Consider the following 25,487-nt stretch of genomic DNA (forward strand, 5'->3'; position numbering starts at 1 on the left):
TGAAGGGTTAGGGTAGGGGGTGATGGGTTAGGGTAGGGTGCTACGGGACAGTAGGGAGTGAAGGGTTAGGGTAGGGGGTGATGGGTTAGGGTAGGGTGCTACGGGACAGTAGGGAGTGAAGGGTTAGGGTAGGGGGTGATGGGTTAGGGTAGGGTGCTACGGGACAGTAGGGAGTGAAGGGTTAGGGTAGGGGGTGATGGGTTAGGGTAGGGTGCTACGGGACAGTAGGGAGTGAAGGGTTAGGGTAGGGGGTGATGGGTTATGGTAGGGTGCTACGGGACAGTAGGGAGTGAAGGGTTAGGGTAGGGGGTGATGGGTTAGGGTAGGGTGCTACGGGACAGTAGGGAGTGAAGGGTTAGGGTAGGGGGTGATGGGTTTGGGTGCTATGGGACAGTAGGGAGTGAAGGGTTAGGGTAGGGGGTGATGGGGGTGATGGGGGACAGGGCCTGTGAATCTGAGATGGTAAACTCACAGTAAAGGTACAGTACTCTGTGTTGATCATTCATGCTGCTGAGAAAATTAAACAAAGTAGAAGAACAAACAACAATGCCGAAAATAAGTATCTCTCCTCTCCTCTCTTTCCTCTCCTCTTCCCCCTTAGAGCAAGGACCGTCTTTAGATCAGGTCTCTCCAACCCTGTTCCTGGAGAGCTACCCTCCAGTAGGTTTTCGCTCCAACCCCAGTTAACTAGCCTGATTCAGCTTATCAACCAGCTAATTATTAGAATCAGGTGCGCTAGGTTAGGGTTGGAGTGAAAACCTACAGGACGGTTAATCTACAGGAACAGGGTTGGAGAGCCCCGATTTAGATTGTTCGGTTTGCTGCACCGCTGTGCCAGTCTCCTTCCTTCTGTAGCACCAGAGTATTATTCTCGTCACATCGAGTCCTCAACAGAGACAGATGGAGGTTAGTGCTTTTCACTTCAGCTCGCTCTTCTTCCAGCTTTAAAATGTCCACTATGCCATACAAGACGAAGCCAGCCCTTTGGGCCCAACCTGCACAATGCTGACACAGACAAAAAAAAAATATTGACCCAGAATCAGAACATTCAGAATCAGAATCTTCTATCCAGAATAAAAAACGTTCAGAATCAGGTTTGAAACTGTAAGAGAATTATTGGTGTTCCAGCGGCTGGTAGTTGGTCTGTAGATTCTATAGTTGAAGACTGGGCAGGAGAAAGCCGAGCGCAATCGTGGATATAGCATAACATGATTAGAATTTGAATACTATCAGAAACTTGAACATACAATCATTCTTTTGTTTTAAAATGTGTAAAGACTATTCTAAAAATTAAATATATTTGGTATAATGCAGGCATATTTAAATATATTAGAAAGCTTCTTCTCAATTCTACTTCTGGCTGATTATTGCACTGCTGGAGCCCTATTGCACTTAAATCCATCAGTTTCAGGTTAGCTGTACTGTATGTCTAATATGGATGAGCAGAGTCTACACCACTAAAACTAAAATCGGCCATTTTGTGTCACAACAGAAGCCACTGGTCACTGACTGGGCATTGTGCAGGTTGGGCCTATGAGGGAGTGACCTCATCAACATGAGACAGACAAACCAATAGGAGTGTTTCCTTCATTCAATTAAAGTTATTTCATTGTGCCAAGTTCCTATAGCTTGGACTCTTAGATTTGGAGTAAGTAACAATATTTTGCATTCTGGAGATGCCACACGCCTCTCTCAGCCAGAGAGCAGTGTCCTTCCAGCGAGCGTTCCTATAGCTCCAGGTCAGGTCAAGGTCAAACTCCGGGGTGAAGGGTCAGGGGAGGTGCCTTTAGGGGTCAAAGGTCGCTCTAGGTCTATCATGGGATATGGTGTCAGATTGGCTTGTCATGTGACCCGGATGAGCCAGCTGCCCCTCACTGTGGTCACTGAGGTAACGAGGGGTGTGGGCTTAGAGAGAGCAGAGAGGTGGGATGTAGGAGGGGGGAGGGAGAGTGACTTCAGGAATTGGGTGTTTGTGTGTGCAGGGTTAGGTGGGGGGCAAGAGTGATCAGTTACAGTTTCTGCTTCCCTGAGATGATGCTGCTGTAGAGCTCCTGGTGCAGTGCCACGTAGCCCCCCCTGCTGGGTTCCAGGAAGTACAGCTTGTCTGATCCCATGCTGGGGTCAAAACCTTCCCGCCGCATGTCTGTCTTCTGGAATTTATAGGTGCCTAAGGAGGAGGAGTGAGTGAGAGAGTTAGAGAGTGAGAGAAGAGGGATGTATTAGAGAATGGGCTACTTTGGGGCTCATATTCACATAGTCGTCATAGAGGGTTGAATTACAGACTCAAAGTAGGACTGCTGATATAGGATCAGTTTTGCCTTTTAGATCACTATGAATAAGATTATATGGACAGAGGGGACCTAATTCTAGATCCGCACTCCTACTCCATCACTTTTTTGAATAGTCCCTGACCTCCCCCTGAGGAGAGGATTCAATATACACTGAGTGTACTAAACATTAGGAACACCTGCTCTTTCCATGACAGACTGACCAGGTGAATCCAGGTGAAAGCTATGATCCCTTGTTGATGTCACTTGTTAAATCCACTTCAAATCAGTGTAGATGAAAGGGAGGAGACAGGTTAAAGAAGGATTTTTTAACCTTGAGACAATTGAGATATGGATTGTGTATGTGTGCCATTCAGAGGATAAATGGGCAAGACAAAAAGGTTTAAGCGCCTTTGAACAGGGTATGGTAGTAGGTGCAAGGCGCACCGGTTTGTGTCAAGAACTGCAACGCTGCAGAGTTTTTCGCGCTCAACAGTTTCCCGTGTGTATCAAGGATGGTCCACTACCCAAAGGACATCCAGCCAACTTGACAACTGGGGCAAGCACTGGAGTCAACATGGGCCAGCATCCCTGTGGAATGCTTTCGACACCTTGTAGAGTCCATGCCCGGACGAATTGAGGCTGTTCTGAGAGCAAAAGAGAGGGGGATGCAACTAATGTTTTATATACTCAGTATATAATGTAAGTAACAGATACTGTATAATTGATACATGTCCAACTGAACCCACCTGTCTTGTTGACCTCTTTGAGGAAGCGTAGGAAGACGGGTCGTGCATAGGGTGGCAGGGCTTTCTCCAGATCCTTCCCAAACTTCTCCAGGTCTGTAGATCTCTCTGGATCTGCTATGGCGGCCATCCCAGCCTTCCCCTCAGCGCCTGAGACAGACATGCAACGGAAAGATACATACATTTATGATTGTATAAAGCACTCAGCCTGTAACAATGGACCCCAACCTGCTATAGGGGTCTGAGAGTTAGAAAGTCACACAGTGCCCTCTGCCACCTGACACACGCATCAGAAAACATACAGTGCCTCAGAAAGTATTCACACCCTTTGACTTTTTCCACATTTTGTTGTGTTATAAATTGGGATTAAAATGGATTTAATGGTCATTTTTTTGTAAACGATCTACACAAAATACTCTGTCAAAGTGGAAGAAAAATTCAAACAAAACAAATTAAAATACAACACTAATATATCTAATTTACATAAGTATTCACACCCCTGAGTCAATACATGTTAGAATCACCTTTTGGCAGCATTACAGCTGTGAGTCTTTCTGGGTAAGTTTCCAAGTGCTTTGCACAACTGGATTGTTCAATATTTGCCCATTATTCTTTAAATAAAAAATATTCAAGCTCTGTCATATTGGTTGTTGATCAATGCTAAACAGCCATATTCAAGCCTTGCCATAGATTTTCAAGCCAATTTAAGTCAAAACTTTAACTAGGCCACTCAGGAACACTGAACGTCGTCTTGGTAAGCAAATCCAGTGTATATTTTGCCTTGCGTTTTAGGTTATTGTCCTGCTGAAAGGAGAATGTGTCTCCCTGTGTCTGGTGGAAAGCAGACTGAACCAGGTTTTCCTCTAGGATTTTGCCTGTGCTTAGTTCTATTCCATTTATTTTCATCCTAAAAAACTCCCTACTCCTTGCCAATGGCAAGCATACCCATAACATGATGCAACCACCATGCTTGAAGATATGAAGAGTGGTACTCAGTGATATGTTTGGGGAAAACACAACACAACGCTTTGTATTCAGGACAAAAAGTTCATTTCTTTGCCACATTTTTTGCAGTATTACTTTAGTGCCTTAGGATGCATGTTTTGGAATATTTTCCTTCTTTTCACTGTCATTTATGTTAGCATTGTGGAGTAACTACAACGTTGTTGATCCATCCTCAGTCATCTCCTAACACAGCAATTAAACTCTGTAACTGTTTTAAAATCAGTTACAGTTAGGAAGGGTGCCTGTATATTTGTAGTGAATGGGTGTATCAGTACACCATCCAAGGTGTAATTAATAACGGCACCATGCTCAAAAGGGATATTCAAATGTCTTTTTGTTGTTGTTGCCATCTACCAATATGTGCCCTTCTTTGCTAATCATTGGAAAACCTCCCTGGTCTTTGTGGTTGAATCTGTGCTTGAAATTCACTGCTTGACTGAGGGACCTTACATATAATTGTATGTGTGGGGTACAGAGATGGGGTAGTCATTTAAAAATCATGTTAAACACTATTATTGCACAAAAAGTGAGTCCATGCAACTTATGTTACTTGTTAAACAAATGTTTACTCCTGAACTTATTTAGGTTTGCCCATTGTGGGGTATTGTGTGTAGATCAGTGACACAAAATCTACATTTTATTTAAAAAATGTAATTCAGTCTGCAACAACAAAATGTGGAAAAAAACAAGGGGTGTGAATACTTTCTGAAGGCACTGTATGTAATAGAGTGGAGGTGCCATTACTAGACTAATTACGGTAATCCTGTGAAAAGTAAATGCCTTCCCTTTATATTCTGAAGAAAATATAAATGCAACAATTTCAAGATTTTACTGAGTTACAGTTCATATAAGGAAATCAGTCAATTGAAATAAATTGATTAGGCCATAATCTATGGATTTCACATAACTGGGAATACAGACATGCATCTGTTAGTCATAGATAGCTTTAAAAAATAAAAATAAAAAAGGGCCTCAAAATGGGCCTCAGGATCTTGTCATGGTATCTTTGTGCATTCAAATTGCCATGGATAAAATGCAATTGTGTTCGTTGTCCATAGCTTATGCCTGCCCATACCATAACCCCATCGCCACCATAGGACACTCTATTTACAACGTTGACATCAGCAAACCGCTATCCCACACGACGCCATACACGTGGTCTGCAGTTGTGAGGCAGGTTGGATGTACTGCCAAATTCTCTAAAACCACGTTGGAGGCGGCTTATTGTAGAGAAATGAACATTACATTATCTGGCAACAGCTATGGTGGACATTCCTGCAGTCAGCATGCAAATTGCACGCTCCCTCAAAACTTGACATCTCTGGCATTGTGTTGTGTGACAAAACTGCACATTTTCGAGTGGCCTTTTATTGTCCCCAGCACAAGGTGCACCTGTGTAATGATCATGGTGTTTAATTAGCTTCTTGATATGTCACACCAGTCAGGTAGATGGATTATCTTGACAAAGAAGAAATGCTCACTAACAGGGATGTAAACAAATTTGTGCACAAAATTTGAGAGAAATAAGCTTTTTGTGCATATGGAAAATTTCTGGGATCTTTTATTCCAGCTCATGAAACCAACACTTTACATGTTGCGTTTATATTTTTGTTCAGTGTAAGAAGGTGGTATAGTCCCCTCAGCGCATGATGCACCAGAAAACATTTTAGATGATTTGTGATAGATTTATCACTGACAATTAGACAATTAGTTGATGGTAACTGGCATCTACATCCATCAAGTAATTCACAACTGTTGTAAGAATCAAGGAGACAGTTGGATTTGCCTTGAAAACATGCTGTAGTGATGACGTCATGGGCCACACATCCCAAACCCGGTCTGCTGCTGCTCAGTGCTCTTCACATTACGACCAGTAGGCTACACGGTTAACAACATCCTTGAAATAGAAAATGCAAAAAGCAAAGCACACACCCTTGATAATCCATTGAAATTTACAACACTATCCCACTGGGCACACACTGGTTGAATCAACTTTGTTTCAACGTGGAATAGACGTTGAATTGACGTCTGTGCCCAGTGGGATAGTTCTTCTTAGGCACTTTCCTCTCCTCCTTTCACCAAAACTGGGGATCTGGGGTGAGTTTCCCTTAAGCTTTGTAGCGAACGTGGTACTTTATTTAATCTCGACCACGCCGTCCCACACCACTCGTAAAACAGCAAAGGGCTTCATTTGATGCATTTCGTTTGTTCACACAGAAGAAACATCAATTGTTACTCTAGTGGTGCCAGGTTAGCTAAAAACCTTTCTTTGGGGAAATTATAATGCTCTGTGTATCTGAGCTGTTGTACCAGTTTGGGGAGGGGATGAGTGCTATTGTATCAGTTTGGGTAGTGGGGAGGGGATGAGTGCTATTGTATCAGTTTGGGTAGTGGGGAGGGGATGAGTGCTATTGTATCAGTTTGGGTAGTGGGGAGGGGATGAGTTTGCGCAGTTGTTTGATTGGTTTTGGTGCCATGATAACAAAGACTATGTCCCCATTGTTGTAAATTGAAAATCCATAAAGACATTGCTGGAAAAAGAGCTGTGTGATGGCACTGTACCTGGCACCTCCACGCCATAGACTACCACGTCCTTCATATCCAGCAGACGGCTCAGGGTTCCCTCTACCTCGGTGGTCGACACGTTCTCTCCCTTCCAACGGAACGTGTCCCCTGTACGATCCTTAAAGTACATGTAACCATACCGGTCCATGACTAGGACGTCGCCTGGAGGGAGAAAACTAACAGATCAGTAACAAAGCTGTGCGTTTGTAAAGTACATGTAACCATACTGGTCCATGATGAGGACCGCCATTCTTTATTTATTTAGCCAGGACAGTCCACTCAGTAACAAATACCACTGTTTTCCAGACAGAGAGTCAGCTTTGACTGGGCCAAGGTTAAACTCAGTAGTAGATACCTCAACACCTCACTGTCAGAATGTGTGAGGGAGAGAAAGAGAGAGACAGAAAGACAGACAGCCAGACAGAAATATAAAAGTCTATAAAGTTTAGTAGCCTCTCACCTGAGAGATAGGCAGTGTCTCCCTTCTTGAAGACACTGTTAGCCGTCTTCTTGCTGTTGGCTCCTTCGTTCACGTAGCCGTCAAACCTTCTCAGGGGGTCTTTCTGATTGATCCTGCCTACCAACTGGCCGGGCTCACCTAGAGAGAGAGAGAGTCTATTACATAAAACAAAAGGCCTGACCAATACAACGTCAGCAAAAATAACAAAATGTTTCCTTGGTTTTGCAGGGGATGCAGAATCCATCTGGGCCTCTGATAGGTATACAGTATATTTTCTATAGGTACAGTATGCTATATTCAGTACTGTCGGTGAGGGTTTTGGAGTGCCAGGTGGATCGGGTAGAGGCGACGTCTGTGAGTTGGCTGGGCTGGACATTGCAGAACTTGAGGTTGTGTTTAAGGTTGTCTTTGAGGAGCATTTTGGGTCGTTCTGTCTTCTGGTGTCCCTGCTGCAGCTCCCCAAAGAAGATCCTTCTTGGGAGACGGTGTTGGGGTATCCTGATGGTGTGGCAGATCCATCTGAGCTGTCCCTTAATGATCTTAGCCTCAATGCTGGTGCTGTTAGCTTTCTGTAGTACCTCCTTGTTGGATACCTCGTCTTGCCACCTTATACCCATAATAGATCTCAGAGATCGTGTATAGAATGTCTCCAGCTGTTTGACGTAGTGACTTTCACAGCCATACAACATAGTTGTGATGACGACCGCATTGCAGATTTTCATCTTTGTGGAAAGAGTGATGGTGTGATGGTTTAGTATCCTGTTCCTCAGCCTTCCCAATGACTGGCTTGCTTTCTGAATTCTGCTAGTTATTTCTTGTGCGAGTGAGCCATCTTTGGAGATGGTGCTCCCCAGATGCCGGGGAGCAATGGGTTGAACAGGGGTGATTGTTGACTGAGGACTACAGTTTTTTTCCAAGCTGATGGTAAGACCAAAACTCTTGCAAGCTTAATTAAAGTTGTCTGCCAAAGACTGGAGGTCTGCCTCTGTGTGCGCAAGTAGGGCACAGTCATCAGTAAAGAGGGCCTTACGGACAAGATGTTCTTGTGTTTTGGTCTTTGCTATGAGCCTGCGCAGATCGTAGATTGAACCATCATCCCTGTATCTGATGTAGATGCCTTGGTTGAACAGCACCGAGCCCAAGATACATCCTTGCTTGATGCCGTTAGAGATGGGAAAAGCTTCAGAGATATCACCACCACAGCGGATCTGGCCTTGCATTCCATCATGAAGTAGACGGATGATGTTGACTAGTTTTTGCGGGAAGCCAAATTTGTGGAGGATCTTCTATAACCCCTCTCTGTTTACCGTATCAAAAGCCTTGGTGAGATCTATGAACATGCAGTAGAGGTCCATGTTTTGCTCAATACATTTTTATTGTATCTTCCTGATGGTAAATATCATGTCCGTTGTTCTGCGACCAGGCCTGAATCCACATTGCGCTTCTGGAAGGTTCTCTTCTGAGATGGAGGTTAGCCTATTGAGGATGATTTGGGCAAGGATCTTGTCAGCTATGGAGAGAAGTGACATTTCTCTATAGTTGCCGCAGTCTGCTTTGCTGTCTTTGTTTTTATACAGGGCAACAATGGTAGCATCCTTGTAGTCCTGGGGCACTTCCTCGGTTTCCCAGATGCTGGTAAAGATGTCATGGAGTACTTCTGTCGCAATTGGGCCAGCTGTCTTATAGAGTTCAGTAGGGATACCGTCTTTGCATGGTGCTTTCCCCGAGCTCATGCTGATAGCTTTTTCAGTTTCCTCGAGTGTAGGTGGTTCGTCCAAGTGATGTTGGATGGCTTTTTGGGGCATCAGGTTTATGGCTGAGGGGTCGACACTGGATGGCCTGTTCAGGAGATTGCTGAATGGCTCCACCCACCTCTCTGCAATACTTGTTTTGTCTCTGAGGGGGGGTTTGCCATCTGCTGATCTCAGAGGTGATGTGCAAGACTTCACCGGTCCGTAGATGGTTTGGTGCAGTGTGTGTCTGCATACATTTGTGTGCGTTCTGCTAGTCCCTCCCACCATTGATCTTGCATTGATTGGAGCAGTTTCTGCACTCTTTGCTGCAAGTGTTTGAACTTCTCTCTTGGAGGCAGATAGGGGGTTGTTTTGGAAAGACAGGAATGCAGCGTTATTTTTTTCAGGAGCATCATAATTTCGTTGTTGTCATTGAACCAGTCTTGATGGGTTCTCTTTTTAGTGCCAAGGATTCTTGTTGCCGATTCCTGTACACAGTCTCTTTGAACTTCTCAAATTCTTCCGAAGGCGTATCTGAGGGGATCATGCAGTTTGCAAGTTGCCTTGCAACTGAGCCCTGAGGTGTGCATCTTGCAGCTTACGGACATCTGGGGAAGGTCTAGATTTTTCGTGTCGCCTTGGGTGGTTTGGCACGATGTGCATGCCAAGGATCGCTCCGACCATTTAGCACTCTGTGCCACGCATGGCTCTTGTAATCTTGACATCCATAATGTCACACAATGATACACTGCTCAAAAAAATAAAGGGAACACTTAAACAACACAATGTAACTCCAAGTCAATCACACTTCTGTGAAATCAAACTGTCCACTTAGGAAGCAACACTGATTGACAATACATTTCACATGCTGTTGTGCAAATGGAATAGACAACAGGTGGAAATTATAGGCAATTAGCAAGACACCCCCAACAAAGAAGTGGTTCTGCAGGTGGTGACCACAGACCACTTCTCAGTTCCTATGCTTCCTGGCTGATATTTTGGTCACTTTTGAATGCTGGCAGTGCTTTCACTCTAGTGGTAGCATGAGACGGAGTCTACAACCCACACAAGTGGCTCAGGTAGTGCAGCTCATCCAGGATGGCACATCAATGCGAGCTGTGGCAAGAAGGTTTGCTGTGTCTGTCAGCATAGTGTCCAGAGCATGGAGGCACTACCAGGAGACAGGCCAGTACATCAGGAGACGTGGAGGAGGCCGTAGGAGGGCAACAACCCAGCAGCAGGACTGCTACCTCCTCCTTTGTGCAAGGAGGAGCAGGAGGAGCACTGCCAGAGCCCTGCAAAATGACCTCCAGCAGGCCACAAATGTGCATGTGTCTGCTCAAATGGTGGTATGAGGGCCCGACGTCCACAGGTGGGGGTTGTGCTTACAGCCCAACACCGTGCAGGACGTTTGGCATTTGCCAGAGAACACCAAGATTTGCAAATTCGCCACTGGCACCCTGTGCTCTTCACAGATGAAAGCAGGTTCACACTGAGCACGTGACAGACGTGACAGAGTCTGGAGACGCCGTTGAGAACGTTCTGCTGCCTGCAACATCCTCCAGCAAGACCGGTTTGGCAGTGGGTCAGTCATGGTGTGGGCTGGCATTTCTTTGGGGGGCCGCACAGCCCTCCATGTGCTCGCCAGAGGTAGCCTGACTGCCATTAGGTACCGAGATGAGATCCTCAGACCCCTTGTGAGACCATATGCTGGTGCGGTTGGCCCTGGGTTCCTCCTAATGCAAGACAATGCTAGACCTCATGTGGCTGGAGTGTGTCAGCAGTTCCTGCAAGAGGAAGGCATTGATGCTATGGACTGGCCCGCCCGTTCCCCAGACCTGAATCCAATTGAGCACATCTGGGACATCATGTCTCGCTCCATCCAACAACGCCACGTTGCACCACAGACTGTCCAGGAGTTGGCGGATGCTTTAGTCCAGGTCTGGGAGGAGATCCCTCAGGAGACCATCCGCCACCTCATCAGGAGCATGCCCAGGCGTTGTAGGGAGGTCATACAGGCACGTGGAGGCCACACACACTACTGAGCCTCATTTTGACTTGTTTTAAGGACATTACATCAAAGTTGGATCAGCCTGTAGTGTGGTTTTCCACTTTAATGTTGAGGGTGACTCCAAATCCAGACCTCCATGGGTTGATACATTTGATTTCCATTGATACTTTTTGTGTGATTGTGTTGTCAGCACATTCAACTATGTAAAGAAAAAAGTATTTAAGATTATTTAATTCATTCAGATCTAGGATGTGTTGTTTAAGTGTTCCCTTTATTTTTTTGAGCAGTGTATGATCTATCAGCTGCCAGTGCTCGGATCTTGGGTGCGTCCATGTAGTTTTGTACTTGTCTGCTTGCCTGAAGCAGGTGTTGGTGGTGGCGAGGCTATGCTCTGAGTAGGAGCCCATGGTTCCCACTCCATCTTTGCCAAATCACTCTTTGTCAGTTAGTGCCATCTTTGCCCACAATGGAAATACACTTTTAAGCTTTATTGTGTTATTCTTGATGATTTTCTTAAAATTGTATGTGGAGGCATCACTAGCTGGTTCACCCTTATGTATGGATTTTAAAAATGGTCTAATAAATTCAAATCAATCAAACCCTGGCATTGAAGTCTCCAGAAATTATTCGTTTGTCACTCTGGGGAGTTGATTGGATGATGTTGTCTAGCTCGGAGTAGAACTGTTCTTTCACATTGTCAGGGCTTGGTAATGTAGGTGCATAGGCACTAATTATTGTGGCATGCCTGGTCTTGTTGAGAGGAATCCTGATTTTCTTAAGCCTCTCATTTATGCCGGATGGTAAGTCATGCAGGTGCCTGAGAAGGTTGGTTCTTATGGCAAGGCCCACACCATGTACTCTGTCCTCATCGTTTGGTTTGCCTTTCCATAAAAACCTATAGCCACCTACTGGTTCAGTGATGGTGCAATCGTCAGCTAACCTTGTTTCACTCAGATCTGCTATGTCGATCTTACATCTGCTCAGTTCCCTGGACAGCAAGGCAGTTTCTCTCGGGACATGGGACAGAGTTTTTGTCCATCATTGTTCTAACGTTGTACGCAGCTATTACGAGCTGCTTTTTGTCTGGTTTTTCATTTTTTGTTTATATTGCTTGTGTTTCTACCATTTAGGAGATGATCTGCCAACCACGGTAAGCTGGCCAGATTCAGTAGGGCAGGCTATTTCTAGGGCACTTTTTCTAGCCCCTTCCCTAGGTTAGGGTGAGCAGTGCTGTCCTAAAAAGGGCTGCTCAGACATCCAGGGTGCTGCCGAACATCATCTCTGTCCTGGTTACGAAGATGAGCGGCCAATATCCTGGATCGACTACATGCAGGTTCGTGGCTACAACCGCCAGTGATCATCTCCACATTTCGCATCGCCATTCCCCCATCGCTGTAGGGCTTTTTTGGGGGAGAAGTGGTGTTAGCACAAGTTACCCCTGCGTGAGTTGCTTATAGTGGGAGAGCTGTTGCACTGGGACAGTCCCACTCTCTCGGCGTCTGAAACTAGGGCCCAGAGGCACGGTAAACGTTACGGCTGGAAGCTTCTTCAGCTGCAGTGGATGGCCAGGGACACGTGTGTCCTGCCCTTTTGCACTCCATAATGCATTGTTGCTATTTAACCCATAGGTGGGGTAGTGGTTGACGGGTGCCAGGGCGTGTCTGCTCACCAGCGGGTCTGCACACCTCGTCTCTGGGGCCCACTACTGCTCAGAGATCCCCTGTAGTTTAGCCTGGGGTCACTTGATACCCAGTTACCATGTGTTGCTTCAGTACTGTATAGTATCCTACAGAGCAGGGATGGGCAACTAGTGCCCCCCCCCGACAAAGACATGATCAGCCTATCATTTTAATAGTAGGTTTTTTGAACAGTGAGACACAGAATAACAACAAAAAAATCCAGAAAAACGCATGTCACAAATGTTATAAATTGATTTGCATTTTAATGAGGGACATAAGTATTTGACCCCTCTGCAAAACATGACTTAGTACTTGGTGGCAAAACCCTTGTTGGCTAACACAGATCAGACGTTTCTTGTAGTTGGCCACCAGGTTTGCACACATCTCAGGAGGGATTTTGTCCCACTCCTCTTTGCAGATCTTCTCCAAGTCATTAAGGTTTCGAGCCTGACGTTTGGCAACTCGAACCTTCAGCTCCCTCCACAGATTTTCTATGGGATTAAGGTCTGGAGACTGGCTAGGCCACTCCAGGACCTTAATGTGCTTCTTCTTGTGCCACTCCTTTGTTGCCTTGGCCGTGTGTTTTGGGTCATTGTCATGCTGGAATACCCATCCACGACCCATTTTCAATGCCCTGGCTGAGGGAAGGAGGTTCTCACCCAAGATTTGACGGTACATGGCCCCGTCCATCGTCCCCTTTGATGCGGTGAAGTTGTCCTGTCCCCTTAGCAGAAAAACACCCCCAAAGCATAATGTTTCCACCTCCATGTTTGACGGTGGGGATGGTGTTCTTGGGGTCATAGGCAGCATTCCTCCTCCTCCAAACACGGCGAGTTGAGTTGATGCCAAAGAGCTCGATTTTGGTCTCATCTGACCACAACACTTTCACCCAGTTCTCCTCTGAATCATTCAGATGTTCATTGGCAAACTTCAGACGGGCCTGTATATGTGCTTTCTTGAGCAGGGGGACTTTGCGGGCGCTGCAGGATTTCAGTCCTTCACAGCGTAGTGTGTTACCAATTGTTTTCTTGGTGACTATGGTCCCAGCTGCCTTGAGATCATTGACAAGATCCTCCCGTGTAGTTTTGGGCTGATTCCTCACCGTTCTCATGATCATTGCAACTCCACGAGGTGAGATCTTGCATGGAGCCCCAGGCCGAGGGAGATTGACAGTTATTTTGTGTTTATTCCATTTGCGAATAATCGCACCAACTGTTGTCACCTTCTCACCAAGCTGCTTGGCGATGGTCTTGTAGCCCATTCCAGACTTGTGTAGGTCAACAATCTTGTCCCTGACATCCTTTGAGAGCTCTTTGGTCTTGGCCATGGTGGAGAGTTTGGAATCTGATTGATTGATTGCTTCTGTGGACAGGTGTCTTTTATACAGGTAACAAGCTGAGATTAGGAGCACTCCTTTTAAGAGTGTGCTCCTAATCTCAGCTCGTTACCTGTATAAAAGACACCTGGGAGCCAGAAATCTTTTTGATTGAGAGGGGGTCAAATACTTATTTCCCTCATTAAAATGCAAATCAATTTATAACATCTTTGACATGCGTTTTTCTTGATTTTGTTGTTGTTATTCTGTCTCTCACTGTTCAAATAAACCTACCATTAAAATTATAGACGGATCATGTCTTTGTCAGTGGGCAAACGTACAAAATCAGCAGGGGATCAAATACTTTTTCCCCTCACTGTATACTATAGTACACTAAAACTGACCAGGACTGAGAGAGTATTATTATAGTATACTAAAACTGACCAGGCCTGAGAGTGTATTCTATAGGTATATTATAGTATACTAAAACTGACCAGGCCTGAGAGAGTATTCTATAGGTATACTAGTAGTGACGTACCAGGGCCACAGGGGATGCAGACGCCATCGGGGCCTCTGATTAGCTCCATGGTCTCCTCATCTACCTTCACCAGTCTGATGGGGTAGATGAAGGGGAGGATCTGGCTGTTGAAGCCACACGCTCCTATCTGTAACACAGAGACAATACCATACTGTTAACGTCAACCCAACTAACCCTGACCCCAACTAACCCAACTAACCCTTCTCCAGTCTGATTGGGTAGATGAAAGGGAGGATGTGGCTGGTGAAGCCACACGTTCACGTAAATAAAACAGAGACAACGATATGACAACAATATAATACTGTAATGTCAACTCAACTAACAGCACTAAAACTCTGTTCAGCTTTACAGCAACTGTTTCACGCCATAGCTCGGATACAGCATGCAGTCCAAATTCAATACAAAGTGACATCACTGACCACTAATACCCTAACTTTTACTCCTGAGGATGAAATACTGTGTGTTTTTATGTGCTTTGAGAATTGAATTGAGAGCCATAATAAAGATTAACACTACACAGATGGTGTTGATTCCCTGGGACCACACACTATAGAAAAAGCAGGCCCTCAGAGCCAAAATGTCTGCCAACACCATAAGATAAACTATGAGAGCGTCGTCATTGGCTTTCAGCTCTTTGCTGTGAGATCCAAAATGTCCTCCTAGTGCCTCACCATGTTGTCAAAGTTTCCCAGGCTACAGTTGCACTCTGTGGCTCCGTAGAACTCTGCTATCTGTGGCACATTGAAGCGAGAGGTGAACTCCTCCCAGATGGACTGGCGCAGGCCGTTACCGAGCGCCATACGGACCTTGTGTTTCCCCTCTATGTCCTTTATCGGCTGGTTCAACAGGTACCGGCAGATCTCCCCGATGTACTGGACAATCTGGGGATCAGAGAGACAGACAGTCAGTGAGCCAATCAATCAGTGAGTCAATGAGTCAGTCAGACAGCCAGTCAGTGAGTCAGTCAGTGAGTCAGACAGTCACCAGCACAATGAGACGAGGGCGTATAAGTGAGGAACCCACACCAATCTACAGATCTAACTCTTATTTTATTATGCCCCAAATCTACTTGAGTCAGTTACCGATCACTGCACCTGTACACAGCCTTCCTGAAATTAGCCCACCCAACTACCTCATCCCCATATTGTTATTTATTTTGCTAATTTGCACCCCAGTATCTCTATTTGCACATCATCTTTTGCACATCTATCATTCCAGTGTTAATATGAAATTGTAACAATTTTGCACTATGGCCTATTTATTGCCTTACCTCCATAACTTACTACATTCGCACACACTGTATATATATATTTTCTGTTGTATTTTTGACTTTATGTTTTGTTTACCCCATATGTAGTTCTGTGTTGTTGTTTTTATCGCACTGCTTTGCTTTATCTTGGCCAGGTCGCAGTTGTAAATGAGAACTTGTTCTCAACTGGCTTACCTGGTTAAATAAAGGTGAAATAAATAAATAAAATCTTTGGGTACTTCTGAAGAAAAACAGAACACGGTCTTATAATGCCGTCTACTACCCTCTGCAGAGCATTACTTCTGGTTTATCAGATTTGACTACTTTCACCACCTGAACAGATTTTTCCCAAAACCCTAATCGTAAACCCGAATATCCTTGAGCTATCGCTGTAGATAAACATCAACACAGTTGAACACTACTTTCAACAGCGCAGTAACCCAAAACATGCATCTTCTCTCTACTGATCTCCTATTCTGTACAGATGTATCTTACAGTCTCTGAGCTACTGGGAGTCAGCTAGCACTGTCTGTGTGTGTGTGTGTCTGTGGCTCACTGTGCAGTTGTACTTGGCACAGTCTTCCCAGAATCGGGAGGCAGAGAACTTCTTCTTGATGACCACCGTCATGCCGTGGATTAGACACTGCCCCACTCCGACTATGTTACCTGGAGAAGACATGCACACGTGTTCCAGAAACAATTACAATGGGCATACATACAAACACTGACACAGAGATCAGACACACACACACACCAGTGTTACCTGCGGAGTGGTAGAGTGGAAGGCAATCGTACAAAACGTCATCAGACGTCATACCGAAGCCATAGTACACCAACGCTGCCATGCGGTAGTACCTGTTGAACCCAGGAGAGAGAGAGAATTAGAAGACAGGAGAAAAGAGAGAGGAAAGGAGTGGAAGAGTGAAAGAGATAAATAGACAAACACTCATCTTTGAAGAAGAGCTCCTGAGAGACAGACACAGACACAGACGAGACAGACACAGAGACACACAGAGACAGACACAGACACAGAGAGACACAGAGAGACACAGAGAGACACAGAGACAGACACACACAGAGACAGAGACAGAGAAGGAGCTCCTACCTGCTGTGCACCACGATGGCAGCTTTAGGCATCCCAGTGGTCCCAGATGTGTAGATGTAGAACAGACGATCTGGAAGACCGAGAGATTGGGACAAATAAATATAAATATAAAACAGCAGTAAAACTATGGGCTTGATCTTGAAATACTCCCGAAATTGCAAATTCAAACAGGTTCAATCAAACGTTTTTGAAAGAAAACTAAAATACTATGAGTCCAGGTCTGGCTTCTTATACACTGACTGAGTGTGATTGGACATATTGTTTGATTGACTGACCAGTGAAGCAGCGGTCTGGGCGGATGGGCAGGTGGGTGGGGGCGGCGTCCAGTAGAGGCTCCAGGCACTCTGTCCCCGCAGGGACACATTTGGGGTCCCAGTCCCCTGAACACAGCATCTGTACTGTCTTCCCCATGGAACTGTGGACCTCACACACCGCTGGAAGGAAGAAAGAAAGAAAGAAAGAAAGAAAGAAAGAAAGAAAGAAAGAAAGAAAGAAAGAAAGAAAGAAAGAAAGAAAGAAAGAAAGAAAGAAAGAAAGAAAGAAAGAAAGAAAGAAAGAAAGAAAGAAAGAAAGAAAGAAAGAAAGAAGAAAGAAAGAAAGAAAGAAAGAAAGAAAGAAAGAAAGAAAGAAAGAAAGAAAGAAAGAAAGAAAGAAAGAAAGAAAGAAAGAAAGAAAGAAAGAAAGAAAGAAAGAAAGAAAGAAAGAAAGAAAGAAAGAAAGAAAGAAAGAAAGAAAGAAAGAAAGAAAGAAAGAAAGAAAGAAAGAAAGAAAGAAAGAAAGAAAGAAAGAAAGAAAGAAAGAAAGAACGAAAGAACGAAAGAACGAAAGAACGAAAGAAAGAAAGAACGAAAGAACGAAAGAAAGAAAAGCCTTATACTCAGACAGTTCTCTCAGCAGGAATATATGATGACTGACGCAGGTTAGTCAGAGGGATGCAGGGTTTCCAATTACTTAAAGACATAAACCAAAGGATCAATATAGACTTGATACAAATGCTCCATCATCATTCTGAACCGGACCCCACATCTCCATGAAGTCAATAGTCATGTGTCCTTCCTCTGCTTATTATAGATAAAACATAATCTGAAGTTACAAATCAAGATTAAAACTAGCAATTCAAGGAACATTCAGTGAGAGTTTCCCAGACCCAGATTAAGCCTAGTCTTGGACTAAAAAGCATGCTCAAAGAAGACTATCCATTGAAATAGCTTTTTAGTCCAGCACTAGGCTTAATCTACAGTATGTCCGGGGAACGGGCCTTCAGCATGTACAATTTCCTTAAACAAAGATTTCCAGCCCCCTCTCCCTCCCTCCCTCCATTCATCCACTACCTCCAGCCACCTGTCACTTAACCAATCACTCCCTCCCTCCAGCCACCCACTCCAGCCATCCATTCCTCCACCCTTCCACTAACCCCCCCTGGTCCTCACCCTCGGTCAGCTCGCTGCCGAACACCACAGCCTTAGCGTTTGAGATGGTGACACAGTGCACCAGGGCCTCCAGCCGCAGGTTAAAGTTGATCAGGGCAGCCTCCACTCCTATCTTGGCCATGCCCAGCCAGAGGCCCACGTACTGGGAGCGGTTCTCCATGAAGAGAGCAACCACATCCCCTTCCACGAAACCCCTCTGGAGCAGCAGGTTGGCCACGCGGTTGGAGTACTCGTCCAGCTGCCGGAAGGACCACTTCTCGCCCGTGCCCTCGAAAATGAGTGCAGTCTTGTCCCCATGGCGACGCACAGTCTCGGCGAAGATCTTAGGGAGGGTGTTTCGTTCCTTCAGGTGACGATTGACGTTCGACTTCACCTTGAGGAGGACGCCTGCCGCACTGTGGAGGAGAGGGAGGTTAAAGAAGGGGTGAGAATCACAACAACTCAAAGAGAACTAAGAGCCTAAAGAGACATGGTGGTAAACTAGCCGGACTTGCATGCCCTAATGAACACAACCCTGATGTTGTTTTCATGGTTTTCCTGACTAAATAGCAGCTGACATGAAGTACATTGTGATGAAGCAATAAACTCCATTAAGCAATCTATGATTAAGCAATAAAAGGTTTTATTTCTGGGCTCAAAGTTCAAATCCAGAAAAAGCTTCCAATTGACATTGAGAAACAAATAAGCTGATAAAACATCAACCAACTGTAGCATGTACATTTTGCAACTGTGGCAATTCTTGAGCAAACACATTAAATGTCCATTTAAAAGACATTAGTTAGCGCAACAGGGGCTTGGAGATGTAAAATATTGCAACACAGAGGCTTGGTTCGCTCACCAGGACAAAGTCTGAATAAGCAATAAAAACATCATTTTCATGAGGATAGACTATAGGTGACATTTTCATAAAGCTATACATGCCTCCTGCAACTATTTCCTGTATGGTTTGAGTGAGAGTAGCACTCTTTGTATTTTACTGTATAGAAGTTATACATTCCCATCAAGGAGTGCAAGTACCCTTTGTAATTATTTATATTCATAAGCTATACAGGTCCATCAAGGTTTGAGGTTGTCCCTCTGAACAGACAGGTTAAACTGAAACCATTCCTTTGGGGTGAGTCACTCAAGGGGTTTGAGGCATCTCTCCAACCGGTGACTACTTCCTCTTCTTAAGTTTTATTACTAAACGGTATAGTAGGGGAAAGGGAAACCCACATGAGTCTGACAATAAGCCAGTCACCACCAGTACTCTTAACACTATTGTGCGGATCCAAACTGTACTGTGCTGGCTCAAATCTTTTATTTTCATTGTCCTATCCTGCATGGTTCCAGCAACTATGGTGGATGTCTAACCAGACTAGAGTAGCACAACTCACCTCGGTTCGGCTAAGTAGTGGGGTATTTCAGTAACAACCAATTCAGAAAAAGGTATGATCCTCACTCACAATAATAAATGATAAGACTTATTCCATTAGGGACAAACGTGTCGGCCACATGGGTTTCATCAGTGTCATAAATGAATCACACATAATAAACCACCCTATAAATAAAATGTATGTATGTGATTTACGGTGCATTCGTAAAGTATTCAGACCCCTTGACTTTTTCCACATTTTGTTACGTTACAGCCTTATTCTAAAATTGATTAAATAAATACAAATCCTCAATCTACACACAATACCCCATAATGACAAAACGAAAACATCTTATTTACATAAGTATTCAGAACCTTTGCTATGAGACTCGAAATTGAACTCAAACTCAAGTGCATCCTGTTCCATTGATCATCCTTGAAATGTTTCTACAACTTGATTGGAGTCCACCTGTGGTAAATTCAATTGATTGGACATGTTGAAAAGCACACACCGGTCTATATAAGGTCCCACAGTTGACAGTGCATGTCAGAGCAAAAACCAAAGCCATGAGGTCGAAGGAATTGTCCGTAGAGCTCTGAGAGAGGATTGTGTCGAGGCACAGATCTGGGGAAGGGTACCAAAAAATTCTGCAGCATTAAAGGTCCCCAAGAACACAGTGGCCTCCATTATTCTTAAATGGAAGACGTTTGGAACCACCAAGACTCTTCCAAGAGCTGGCCGCCCGGCCAAACTGAGCAATCGGGGGAGAAGGGCCTTGGTCAGGGTGGTGACCAAGAACCCGATGGTCACTGACAGAGTTCCAGAGTTCCTCTGTGGAGATGGGAGAACCTTCTAGGACAACCATCTCTGCAGCACCACCAATCAGGCCTTTATGGTAGAGTGGCCAGACGGAAGCCCCTCCTCAGTAAAAAAGGCACATGACAGCCCGCTTGGAGTTTGCCAAAAGGCACCTAAAGGACTCTCAGACCATGAGAAACAAGATTATCTGGTCTGATGAAACCAAGATTGAACTCTTTGGCCTGAATGCCAAGCGTCACGTCTGGAGGAAACCTGGCACCATCCCTACGGTGAAGCATGGTGGTGGCAGCATCATGCTGTGGGGATGTTTTTCAGTGGCAGGCTAGTCAGGATCGAGGTAAAGATGAATGGAGCAAAGTACAGAGAGATCCTTGATGAAAACCTGCTACAGAGCGCTCAGGACCTCAGACTGGGGCGAAGGTTCACCTTCAAACAGGACAACGACCGTAAGCACACAGCCAAGACAACGCAGGAGTGGCTTCGGGACAAGTCTTTGAATGTCCTTGAGTTGCCCAGCCAGAGCCCAGACATGAACCCGATCGAACATCTCTGGACCTGAAAATAGCTGTGCATGGGAGAAACTCCCCAAATACAGGTGTGCCAAGCTTGCAGCGTCATACCCAAGAAGATTTGAGGCTGTAATCGCTGCCAAAGGTGCTTCAACAAAGTACTGAGTAAAGGGTCTGAATACTTATGTAAATGTGACAGTTTCTTATTTTTAATACATTTGTAAAAATGTCTAAAAACGGTTTCTGCTTTGTCATTATGAAGTATTGTGTGTAGATTGATGAGGGGGGAATAAATAAATACAAATCAATTTTAGAATAAAGCTGTAACGTAAGAAAATGTGGAAAAAGTCAAGGGGTCTGAATACTTTCCGAATGCACTCTATGACACTGATGAAACCTGTGTGGCCAAAACTTTGTCCCTAATGGAATAAACCTTACAATTTATTATTGCAAGTGAGTGCGGAACATACTTTTTTTTCCCTGTCTGACTTTATCAGGTTGACGCACTACAATCTTCACTCCAAGTCAGTCAGCGCAAAGGGTTCGTATTTTGGTAACAACTGATTCCCCTTCCACAATCCAGACCCTTCAGATCAGAACATTGAAGCTTTACGTGGGTGCAAGGGGAAGTACCTGTCACCATGGTGAACAGATCACAACACTAGCTAGCTGTGAATGTGAACTCTGGTAACACAGAGAAACCTCAGCATCTCTCGTCTGCTTTGTCTTTGCTCTCTCTCACGTTCAGTCTCTCGTTTGTCCATGGACATTCCTCCATACCCGACTAACTCAACACTCCCTTCTGTAACACGTGAGCTTTTGTCTCTGTGGCACATCCCTCCTTGTCTTACAGGAATGTGCTGCTTTTCTTGTTGGAGACAATTAAACTCCTATAGTCCTAACCATGGTGAAGGTATCTGTTGTTCAAAAGGTATCGGTTGTTTAACGTCATTAAAACCAGAGGAGCACTGATGCACACATTTCTGTAAAACGTGCTTCTGATTGACTTGCAGACAGGTGCAGACAGGTCCACACGGGTGCCCACACAGACACACATCAAACATCCCATAATATACTTCCACTCACTGTACATCTCTGCCGATGGTCTTGGCGAAAATGAGTACGAACTTCCAGCCTCCAGAGCCCAGGTAGAAGATGAGGATGGAGGGGAGGACCTGGAACCAGGGCAGGCCCACCAGGAGACGTAGCAGGAAGAGGAGGACGGTGCAGCATGCCAGGCGCATCATCCTGGAGAGAAAGGAAAACATGTCACAATTCATGTCATCATGTTATATCTGTTTTCTAGACTTATAATGAACAAGAGTCTTGATCAATGTTTCCATATTTCTGAAAACGAGTTAGTCAATTTGGCTAATGCTATCCTATTGCAAAGGACACCTCGCTTCCTTGTTTCCCCCCACAGGCTGTGGGAGGAAACAAACGCTGACAAGCTCTAAAGCTTGAAATACTATCATTATAAAATGACACATAAAACAACACGTTTACCTTTCTTTTTTTCCCCCCCTGTTCTAGCCCAGAGGTTGCACTCGCGATGAACCTGTGGTGTGTGGTGTGTGGTCTTCTCTACTTCCTAGTTGAAAGCACTTGTAGTGCTCTCTGGGTAGGAGTGTCTACTGAATTACTAGCTAATATAATAATACAATAATATGTAAAGTGTACCCTTAAATAGGCCTATAACTTACAGTCTGACCTTTTGCACTAGATGAGTGTCACCACCAGGTACGGTAACTCATTGAACCTTTTACTGCAGTGGGCTAAATCAGGGTCACACAGAGTTATTCTTGGTAGTCTTAAACAAATCAACTTTGAAACAAAAGTATACACTTCAAACACATGGTTATGGGCTTAAAAGAAAAAAGAAGACTCCTGTACCATGTCAGATATAGAGTTGAAATGTATAACATTTTGAGTTTGCATCCCAATATTACACTTTATATACATAACAGAAGACTGAAATATAACAACTGTTATAGAAACACTGGATAATAAAAAATAAAAAAGCAATTCTGAAAAATATTAATAACATTCCACCCATGAGGCCAAAGGGGGTGCTTTTGGTCATTGACTACAGGAAAGGGCTACGGAGGGCAACTGAAAACACAACTTTTGACATTAGCTACCTCCAAGCCTTTCCTGAGCAGCAATCACAGCTAGGTGGGGTCTAGTAGATTTGTTCTGTTCATCCAGGCTTTTCTCCATCAGGGGAAAGGGGCCTCAAATGTTTGCTGTTCTAAATCTCTACAGTGGTTCTCTCTCTATTCCACATTAATTTTCCTCCCTTTTAAAAGGTGTTCCTATTTATTTATCACTTCCAGATTTAGACCACTACATGCAATTATGGATAGGCCCTATGCTTGTCTGTCTCGGCAAGGTCCAGTTTGTGACTGTCCTGACCAAACGGGTCTTCCTGGCCAGGTACCAGGCCAGTACCACATTCGATGTAAAAACTAGGCCAAAGGTACAACATATTTTGGTAGCAAAGAATTATAAAATTGGCTATGGACCAATAGCGTCATGTCGGTATGCAGCACCAGAGAGAAATGTTGTTTATTATGGTTCCTGTCTGGGGACATCCTGTCCATTTACAGAACAAGCTTGGGCTCACAGATTACATTAAAATTGATTGTTTACTGTCGGACACAGAGACCAGAACCAGCACAGAGCCAGAGGACACCAGCGGTAACAATAGTTGCTACCTGATATTGCCAGTGTGAGATTGGAAGCTTTAGCTGACGCTAAAGCCATAGGCGTCAACAAGAGCACATTATTCTTACTTACGATATATATTTTCCGTTATGAAGGGGGAGTATGATTAGATATGATCGCGTGCGTCAAAGTGCTCATCATCAAGACCCACTCTGCCGCACGAGGGATATTACATGCTCTGGCCAACATGGCAATACATACATGTATAATGTAGTTTAGGCTTTGTCCCTCAATAGAGGGTGAAATATTGCTGCGATTAAATAATATTACTATTTACTTGGCTATAAATCATCCAACATCACAAAAATGCGAAGGGCGTTGAAATATTTGAATGTTTAATAACCTAATAATCTATAAACTCGATGGTTTAACGCGCCGTAGCACCATTGAAGCAGCAGTACTGCGGTAATGGTGAGAGAGAGAGGCAGGCTCACTGCTGATCGGAAATAAAATAAAGAGCTCGACCCATCACCAGCAGCTATGCCATGTGCGCGACCCCACCAAATATAGCCTAATCAGAACCGTTACATCTCCATTCGATCGAACGTACCCGCTGTCTATTTATTATAAACTGATAGTGGCGCGCAACGAACGGCACACTGGATTGGAGTGGTGGCTATTCTGTAGCCTCAATGTATTGTGTCAACGCTGCTGACTGTATCCCGTTGTCTGCCACCCGCACTCTTGGCACTGACAGCTGTATAACATTAGGGTAGGCCTACATAACATAACATAATGGTCCAACAGATTCAAACCTGGTCCATTTAAACGCAGGCTTCCTTCCATACATACATTAATACATACACTGGCAAGGTTGTTAAAGGACAGTTGGGTGAAGCCTGCGCTATTCAGACCTCACTAGGCTAGGCTGCTAAATAGGCTAATAATGGATCCGGAAACTAGACCATTGAGGGATATAAAAATGACAAGTGTTATGATGCCTACCTTGTTTCACGTCCTCCACAAACACAGTAAAGTGCGTATTACACCGGACGTGGAACCCGTTTTGCACAATTCCACCTTGATTGGTTTAGCAAAGCCTTCCACGGCTCTGGCGTCTCCTTGCACGTTGACACACACCAGGGTCTCCGATAACAGCGCACTGCCCTTACTCCGTCGGGGTTATATCAAATTTGCCTACCTCCTTGGTTCGACTTTGCCCCTATCTAAATCATCCGTTCATTCTTATCGCCGGTTCAATTTTTTCAGCTTCATTGTAACCATAAACTCGCTCACTACCGTAATTCGAATGGCCTTATAATTTTCTTAGTTGAGACCGTCCCATCCGTATCCACCGGCATTATGTGTAAGCAGCGATGAGTGACTAGCACTAGGACCAATCAAATGACCCATAGTTTACAATTGCATCCCATAGAGGTGGAGCTTGCTGCAGCACCAATTCTATTATCAAGGAAATGCGGCCCTTCTTCCGAAGAGTGAGTGCACGCCTCATTCCAGCCGGTAGTGACACCGACACCGGCCTGCTGCGGGACTGTGAGACGCGCATTAAACCTACACAGCTACAAATCGTATGGTTAGGGGAGATTTGCGTATACAGCCATCTCGAGGAGCTGCTGGTAAGCGTTGGAACTGTACCAGACCTGCGCATAACGGCAGTTCTATTTTGCCCATCTTTGAGAAATGCAGAAGATCAGATAATAAACTAAGACACCAGTAGGCCTAGCCTACTAATCATTGGATCATCTGGGCCGTGCAGCAGCACTTAAGTCACTAACTGGCCAAGACAAAACATTATCAGTGTTTTCCACATAGATTACGGGCAACGCCTCATTCTCTTCGGTGATAGGGGCCACTGTGGCTGTGAAATTAGACTAGCAATAAAGTAGACAACCTCTGAAGACATTGCACTCTTAGAAAAAAAGGGTTCCTAAAGGGTTCTTCAGCTGTCCCCATAGGATAACCCTTTTTGGTTCCAGGTAGAACCCTTTTTGGTCTAGGAAGAACCCTTTTGGG

At 44.7% G+C, this 25,487-nt stretch overlaps 1 protein-coding gene across 1 annotated transcript; it reads right to left on the reverse strand.

The window, feature by feature from the left end:
• Window positions 1-739: 739 nt before the first annotated feature.
• Window positions 740-24,814, reverse strand: LOC121573455 (long-chain fatty acid transport protein 4-like). Its single transcript, XM_041885458.1, has 13 exons — window positions 24,459-24,814; window positions 21,873-22,034; window positions 18,104-18,498; window positions 16,949-17,107; window positions 16,674-16,743; window positions 16,332-16,423; window positions 16,125-16,234; window positions 14,991-15,200; window positions 14,320-14,446; window positions 7,044-7,181; window positions 6,581-6,745; window positions 3,017-3,163; window positions 740-2,167 (listed from the first exon to the last, which is right to left on the reverse strand). Exons 2-13 carry the CDS (start codon window positions 22,031-22,033, stop codon window positions 2,010-2,012), a joined length of 1,932 nt encoding a protein of 643 aa, XP_041741392.1. The 5' UTR covers window position 22,034; window positions 24,459-24,814; the 3' UTR covers window positions 740-2,009.
• Window positions 24,815-25,487: the final 673 nt, after the last annotated feature.

Source organism: Coregonus clupeaformis, chromosome 9, assembly GCF_020615455.1.
Source record: "Coregonus clupeaformis isolate EN_2021a chromosome 9, ASM2061545v1, whole genome shotgun sequence".
Classification (NCBI taxonomy): domain Eukaryota; kingdom Metazoa; phylum Chordata; class Actinopteri; order Salmoniformes; family Salmonidae; genus Coregonus; species Coregonus clupeaformis.